This window comes from Neoarius graeffei, chromosome 8 (assembly GCF_027579695.1).
Source record: "Neoarius graeffei isolate fNeoGra1 chromosome 8, fNeoGra1.pri, whole genome shotgun sequence".
In the NCBI taxonomy this organism is placed as follows: domain Eukaryota; kingdom Metazoa; phylum Chordata; class Actinopteri; order Siluriformes; family Ariidae; genus Neoarius; species Neoarius graeffei.
Genome location: NC_083576.1, coordinates 81,725,590 through 81,734,212, shown reverse-complemented (window position 1 = coordinate 81,734,212; position 8,623 = coordinate 81,725,590). Strand labels below are relative to the sequence as shown.

General features: G+C 43.1%; 1 protein-coding gene across 1 annotated transcript; it reads right to left on the bottom strand.

Moving 5' to 3' along the window:
* Positions 1-323: 323 nt before the first annotated feature.
* Positions 324-2,018, bottom strand: LOC132889940 (general transcription factor II-I repeat domain-containing protein 2A-like). The gene has a single exon (XM_060926748.1). It carries the CDS (start codon positions 2,016-2,018, stop codon positions 324-326), a length of 1,695 nt encoding a protein of 564 aa, XP_060782731.1.
* Positions 2,019-8,623: the final 6,605 nt, after the last annotated feature.

The following is an 8,623-nucleotide window of genomic DNA, read 5'->3' as shown; positions in this document are numbered from 1 at the left end:
CTGAAACTTTCAGACAATGAATTAACTTTATGTGTACATTGCATGTAGCCTTTTTTTTTTTGCATGTGGCAGGTTCACATTACATTGCCCATAAAATTCAGGCCTACATTTATGATCAAAGTCCACACATTGAAAATGAACTTTTTTAAAACTAGGACTTTTTTTTAACATGCATAGAGTGGCAATTGGCCTACATTACACACCCTCTCACACTACAATTCACTGTTGAAACATTGAAACTTTCAGACAATTAACTTTATGCATGTAGTCTTTTTTTTGTGCATACACAGGGGCATGTTCACATCAGTGGTCAGTAGGCTACCTTATTCAGATGATGACTTGCATTGGATGGAGTCAACAAGGGATGCATAGTCCGGGATATAGCTACTGATAGCCAGTCTCAGACACGCCTCCAAATGATCGTCGGTCAGGGTGGAGCGGTATTTGGATTTTATAATTTTCATATGTGAAAAGGCTGACTCGCACAAGTAAGTAGACCCAAACATTGCAGTCAGAGATGTTGCACATTTTCTCATGTTGGGATACTTTTCTTCTGTGAGCAAACTCCAGAACTGTTCATTGGCCCTGGACTTCAGGTTAATGTCTGCTTGCAGTGTCAAGATCTCATCCTCAACTTCAGCAGAACTGAGCTGAAACATTGTTGAGATTTTGGAAGCGAGGACATCGACCTCAGCATCCTCCCGAAAAGGGAAGCACATGAACATGGCAACTGGCTCGAGTAGAGCGAAGTCTTGAAATCTCCTGTCAAAGTCTGACAGGACGGTGTCAATCTGTTCTGCATAACATGCACTGTCAAACTCCGTTGAGTCCTTTCCTTGATTATTCAGCTCAGATGCAAGGTTGCTAAAGTTTCCCAGATCATTGCGTTGGATCTTTGAAGAAAGCAGTTTAAGTTTTCCTTTGAAGGCATTCACTGTGCTTATCATATTGATCACGAGTTTCTCTTTGCCCTGTAATTCCACGTTTAGCTCATTGAGCATGTTTGACAGATCCGTTAAAAACGCCAAATCAAGCAACCAACGATCATCATTAAGTTGCTCGTATTCTGCATGTTTTTTCTCCTGAAGGAACTGCTTTATCTCGGGAAGGAGATCGCGAAATCGTTGCAGGAATTTCCCCCTACTCAACCACCTTACGTCTGTGTGAAGCAGTAGTCCTGTGTGGTCGCTGTCAGCCTCCTCAAGCTGCAAGCGGAAGAGTCGTCTTTGGAGAGATTTTGCACGGATAGAACAGGCCACTTTTGTTGCTACGTCCATGATCTCTTTCATGTTCAACATTTTCGCACACAACGCTTGTTGGTGTATGATACAATGGTAACTTAGAAAGTCAGGAAACGCTTCATCCTCTCGGCATTTGGCAACAAATCCATTACGCCTGCCTGTCATGGCTGGCGCCCCGTCCGTGGTGATAGACACCAACTTGCACACTGGAATCTTAGTCTTGTCGATAAAGTTTTTGAATATCTGAAAAATGTCCTCCCCCCGTGTGTGTGCGTTCATATGCAGAACTGCTAAAAGTTCCTCTTTTGCAGTCATATCATGAACCATCCGAATAAAAATGCACAACTGGGCTTTGTCTGTGATGTCGGTAGATTCGTCCATCTGTAACGAGAAGCACTCGCAACAGTCAATGTCCTTAGCAAGCTGCTGTACTAAGTTGTCGCCCATCATTTCGCATCGCCTGGTCACTGTATTTCCTGTCAATTGAACAGCTTTGACTGCAGACATTATTTCCGTTTTGTTTTTAAAGTCTTTAAACAACGCATCTGATGCCTCGATGAAGGCTTCCTTCACCATAACTCCATCCTGGAAACACTTTTTGTGCCTAATGATCGTGCGACTCACCCGGAACGATGCCTCTGTGGCGGCCTTGGCTTTCGACGTTGGCCGAGTGAAAAGAGACTGCTGTCCAAGAAGCTGAGACTTCAACTCCCTCACCTTTCTCTTTCTCAATTCAGTGCTTGGAGGAAAGTCAGTATCAAAGGTTCGATGAACCATTCGAAAATGTCTCTCTACGTTCCCTTTCTTTGGAAGTGCAATGCTGGATTGACAGATCAGACAGACACACTTCGAGTGTGACATCGTGAACAAGAAGTCCTCTTCCCATTCTTGATGGAAATGGTAAGTCTTCGATTTTTTTATTTGTTTACCTCCCTCATTCATTTCCGAATCATTTTTTGTAGGCTACTACACAGCGAATCGAGCTACAGCGAAAACGAAAATGCAGTGGTAAAAGGAAAGCAAGCAACAACTGGCGCTTGTCTGTAGTAGGCTATGAGATATGTTATGGTTGTTATGGTAATGGTGTAACAAACTTTGTAGCAGCCAGCAGACTGGCCTGTCTACACGTCAATCAGCGGGCACGTTATAATATCATTATGTGATAGGATGAATTGCTTTTCTGAAAACGCGCGGTTTTTTTTTTCCGTTTTTTTTCTTGCGGAGTTCTGTGAGCTACTCTCATTGGCCCTGCGATCGACCAGTCGATCGCGATCGACGTATTGGGCACCCCTGACCTAATGAGTTGCAATTTGGTCCTCCAGCTATTCCTTTCTTGTACCTTTTTAACTTTTCCAGCCTCTTATTGCCCCTGTCCCAACTTTTTTGAGATGTGTTGCTGTCATGAAATTTCAAATGAGCCAATATTTGGCATGAAATTTCAAAATGTCTCACTTTCGACATTTGATATGTTGTCTGTGTTCTATTGTGAATACAATATCAGTTTTTGAGATTTGTAAATTATTGCATTCTGTTTTTATTTACAATTTTGTACTTTGTCCCAACTTTTTTGGAATCGGGGTTGTAAATCGATTTTTGCAATATTGCAATCTGAGAGCATTTAACATGTTTCACTGAATAATTAATGATGATTGTGCACACATTTTTCTTCCTGTTAAAGTGCACCAGATATAAGATTGGATGTCGCAAGCATGTAAATGTTGCTTATAATTGTGTGTGTGTGAGATAATAGGGGAATGGGTGAATTGTCCAAACGTCAGATCAAATGTCATTTATTAAATAAATGGGTTTCTTTTTTGCTCCAGTAATTCCCATGTGATCGCTCTGGTGGTGAACACTTGGTACTTACTTCTGCCCATTATGCCTGACTGGCATGTAGGGCAGCAACAAAAGCCCTCCACTCCTGCCTGCTTTGGGCTATAAACCCATCTCACCCAGTAGTAGTAGGTCTATTTGTTGCTGTTTCTGTAACATTTGGGTTTTTATGGGATGGGGTTGTTAGCCCTATGCCCAATCCCCAACCTAGAGGATCAGGGACCTTAGTCTGATCTCTACCCCTTGACCTGTCCAATATGATTGAATCTACAGCATAGCTCTTAAGATCATTGAGACGCACAAGCCCCCATACCACGACAAGGTGATGATCCAGTGGGAGATGAACACTTGATGAATCAGATTTATTATTCGTCAGTGACACAAAATCTGCCCGCTTTGTTTGCACAAACTTCACCCACTGTCGCTTTAGATTAGTGTCCTTTCTCAGAAATTCGTGAACTGAATGTCCTGTTGTATATGGATTTGAACATCCAAACACAATGCAGCGCTTTCACATCATTATTTTTGTAAGATTCCATTAACAATATCCAATTTCAGCGAGTATGCAAGCACAGAGTTAGATGAATGGAAATGACCCAGATAACTAGAGTTCCATGTGTGACGCCATACGAGATTAGCCCTGGGGCAAGGCTGCCTTTTACCGGGATCCGGACGCTGCGATTTATCGATAGTTTTGTGCTTGATAATAAAATAACAAATTATTAATAATTTTCCTCCTGCTTTAATTCATTTTCGTTGTTACTAATGATATATATTCATTTGAAAGCATTACAATAACTCATTATATACACTTTTTAACAAGAACATCTTGAATACTGTCATAGGTCTCTAGTATTTCCTATTGTAGATTACGATAAACCAAATATTTGGGAAAGCCATGGACTAATGTTTAAAGAGGCAGCTTTCGGACCAAAAGGTTGCCGGTTTGATTCCCTGAACCATATCAGGGAACCATTCAATGAATGGCTGAAGTGCCCTTGAGCAAGGCACCTAACCCCCTACTGCTCCCCAGGCTGCTCTGGGTATGTTGTATGTCGCTCTGGATAAGAAAGAGCATCTGCTAAATGCCTGTAATGAAATGTGACATATGTCCTAATTTCAAGCATTTACTTCTAGAAAGAAACGAAATGATCTACCAATAAAATAATATTTTAAGCTCGAAATGACAAGTGTCCAAAATTAGGCTGAATAATAAGACCTAATAATAAAAATATTACATAAACTTTCCTGTATTCAAGATATTTTCACTTGCCAAGAAAATGTTTTTGGACAGTATGGTCAAATGAAGCTAGGTTTGTGTGATGTAGTTATACTAGTACAGGGCTTTTCAAAGTGTGGGGCGCGCCTCCCCTGGGGGGAGCCAGAGTTCTTCAGGGGGGGCGCAACGTGAGGAAAAATAAAGCAGAATAAGTTACTATTGCGGACATTTAGCGAACTTCAGCTAGCCTTTGCCAGAGACAAAATGGATCGATTTTTAGTACCTAAAGCTACAGTGAGTGAGGAGACAGAGTCTGGGCCAAGCAAAAAAACAGAGCCTCCAGGATGTTGCGGTTTGCAACTTCAATGCAAATTCAACCAATCCCCGCGAATTCAGGGCGGTGTTGCAATTATATCCAATCACCGCAACTTTCCAGCAAATTTGACCAATCGTTGGCGTCGTCTTGAGGTAATGTCAACAAACTACCTTCCGCCTTACTTCCGTGTATACGTTCAAGAGAAGCAGCATGCGCGCAGTGTTGCCAGATTGGGCGGTTTCAAGTGCATTTTGGCGGGGTTTGAACATATTTTGGACTGGAAAACGTCAGCAGTATCTGGCAACATTGCATGATGTGCGAGTCAGTGTTTATATAGGCTTAAATTCTGTTACTGGAAGTGTGTTATGTTTACAGTGAAGGACTGTGTGCACTTTACATTATTTTTTTTACTTAATACAAGAAATTAATGGATGCCAACATTTTTGCCAAAATGGTATTTTATTTTCCATTGTTTAGGCAGCTTCAGCATCATACTGTGAGATTCTGTTCAAATTGTTTTTTTTTTCTTCTATGAAGCCTGAGCCATTTATTTTATTAGTTTATAATTATTGTTTAATTTAGTCTTCAGGAGAGACTGCCTGCACACAGTACTAGTATTAATAGTTTTTTTTTCTTACATGAAAGCTGAGGCATTTATATTATATTTTAAGGTAACTTCATGTCGTGCTGTGAGGTTCTATGCACTTTAACTTTTGAACCAACAGGTGCATTTGGATAAGTAAAGCCTATTTTTCTGCATTTTTGTAGTCCTGGTAATCTTTTATATTGGTAAAGATGTTTAGAGGACCATTTCTCAGTGTCTTTGTTTTTTTAATCAATAGTTTTTCAGTAATAACTTAATATTTAACATATCATTCAATTTTAATCACAAAAAGAGAAAATCGCAACAATTTCTCACAACTTTCACTTCCTCCCGCAATGTAATCACAACAAAAACTTAAACACCACAACTTTCATCGCAATTTTTTGGAAACCCCTGCAACATCAGACATTTTAGCCCACAACAATCACAAAAAAGGCCCACGAAATCCTGGGGGGACTGAAAAAAGAAGGAAGTATGACCACGATTATTTAAAGTTTGGATTTTCATGGACTGGATCTGAAGATGCTCCACTGCCACAGTGTGTTGTCTGCCAAGAGGTGCTAGCTAACGATGCTATGAGATGTTTAAAATGTGTAAAACAAGATGTTTTAAAAAGCACAGATGTTTAAAATGTGAAAAAGAAAAAAATAAAAATGTGTACAGCAACCATTTTTTAAAAATACAAATGGAACATTAAGTATAGCAACAACAAAAATTGTAGGGGGGGGGGCGCTGTTGTTTATTTGCCCTCTGAGGGGGGGCTGACTCTCCCACACTTTGAAAACCCCTGTACTAGTAGGAAGGCTGATATCAAAAATAAAAATGGTAATGCGCTCCTGGGTGGCACAGTGGTTAATGCTGTGCCACCCAGGAATGCATTACCATTATTAAAACAAATTAACAATAGAGAGGGCAGCACAGTGGTGTTGTGGTTAGCGCTGTCGCCTCACAGCAAGAAGGTCCGGGTTTGAGCCCCATGGCTGGCGAGGGCCTTTCTGTGCGGAGTTTGCATGCTCTCCCCGTGTCCGCGTGGGTTTCCTCCGGGTGCTCCGGTTTCCCCCACAGTCCAAAGACATGCAGGTTAGGTTAACTGGTGACTCTAAATTGACCGTAGGTGTGAATGTGAGTGTGAATGGTTGTCTGTGTCTGTGTCAGCCCTGTGATGACCTGGCGACTTGTCCAGGGTGTACCCCGCCTTTTGCCCATAGTCAGCTGGGATAGGCTCCAACTTGCCTGCGACCCTGTAGAACAGGATAAAGTGGCTAGAGATAATGAGATGAGATGAACAACAGAGATTTGTATGGGTGTGTCTCTCTTTGTGAAGCGATATGGTGTTCTTTCAAATGCTATGTGTGTACACAGTGCAAACATTTGCTTTCTGGGTGGCAAATGTATTCTCTCTCCCTCCCTCTCTGTATTTTCTGATTCATCAGAAGTAAAAGTAAATACTGTATATTCATTATTAACTGAACATAAAACATTACTACGTAATTAGAGAAAAATAGTCTAATCTAAATGTTTTCTAATCAAAGTAGAAAAGTACAAAGTCTTCATTGAGTTAAAGGATGATGTAAAGAGAGAAAGGAGCTTCTCTCATACCTAAATCTCAAATAATACACCGTGTCTTTTGTCCAGAAACTAACACTTGCATGAAGATCATTAGAAAAGCTACCAAACAACAGCTCAAATGTTTGCTAGCATGCTAATAACTCCTACAACGGAAACTAGCTTGCATGATAATAACGTGGACCTGCGGGGATTCACTGCTGTGAGAGCTGACAGAGACACTAACACATGCGGGAAAAGCAAAGGTGGGGGACTCCTCATTTATGTTAACAACCGCTGGTGTAACCCGGGACATATCTCTGTAAAGACAGTTTTATGTTGCCCGGACTTGGAGCTGCTAGCCATTAGCCTGCGGCCATATTATCTGCCGAGGGAGTTCAGTCACATGATCACCATCTGTGTTTACATCCCTCCGAGGGCAGATGCAGCTGCTGCATGTGAGAGGATTCACTCTGTCACAGCAAGGCTGCAGACACAGCACCCTGAGGCATTTATCATAATTTCTGGGGACTTTAATCATGCTACTTTGGACTCTACTTTGGCTGCTTTTTACCAGGCTGTGGATTGTCCAACAAGGAACAACAGGACAATTGACTTGCTGTATGCTAATGTGAGGGATGCATACAGAGTCACACCCCTCCCCCCACTAGGGAAGTCTGGCCACAACCTGGTTCTTCTACAGCCGAAGTACACCCCCCTGGTTCAAAGGCAGCCTGCAACAACTAGCTCCATCAGAATTTGGTCCCCTGAAATGGAAGATGCCCTCAGGGACTGTTATGACATCACAGACTGGGATGTGCTGCTTAGCCCACACTGTGAGGACATAGAGGGGCTGGCACACTGTCTGATGGATTACCTTAACTTCTGTGCAGACGTGGTCTCCCCCGCTAAGACTGTACGGTGTTACCCTAATAACAAGCCATGGGTAACACAAGAAGTCAAAGCTGTCCTCAACAGGAAGAAGAGCACCTTCAGGAGCAGGGATAGGAGGGCAATGAAAGCAGCACAGCAGGAGGTAAAACGCTGCATGAGGGAAGCTAAGGACAGCTACAGGAGAAAGGTGGAGCAGAAGCTGAAGGAGAACAGCATGAGGGAGGTCTGGGAAGGTGTGAAAACCATCACAGGCCACAATACAAAGACCAGAGTCATTGAAGAGACAGTGGAGAGGGCGAATGAGTTGAATGACTTTTTCAATCGGTTCAACCACCCCACGTCCCCCCGCCCTCTCCCTCACTGCAGCCATCTCTCCTTCTTCCCTCAACACACCTCCCCCCAGTCATCACAGCAGCCCCCTCCTCCCCCACCTCAACACAGACTCCTCCATGCATTAATGCAGACCAGGTCAGAGGTCAACTGAGGAAGCTTCACCCCAGGAAAGCAGCAGGCCCGGACAAGGTGTGTCCCTGACTACTGAAGACCTGTGCTGCTGAACTGGGTGAACCACTCCAATGCATCTTCAACCTCAGCCTGCAGCTGGGGAGAGTGCCAACCCTCTGGAAGACATGTATCGTTCCAGTTCCCAAAAAGAATCGGCCCAGCGAGCTGAATGACTTCCGACCAGTGGCACTCACTTCACATCTGATGAAGACGTTGGAGCGGCTCTTCCTCAGCCTCCTCAGACCCCAGGTACAACATGCCCAGGACTGTCTGCAGTTTGCATACTGGGCACGTGTCAGTGTGGAAGACACCATCCTCTACCTGCTACACCGAGTCCACTCGCATCTGGATAAGGGAAATGGCACAGTGAGAAGCCTCTTCTTGGACTTCTCGAGTGCCTTCAACACCATCCAGCCCCTATTGCTTCAGGACAAACTGAACAGGATGCGAGTGGACCCTTGTCTGGT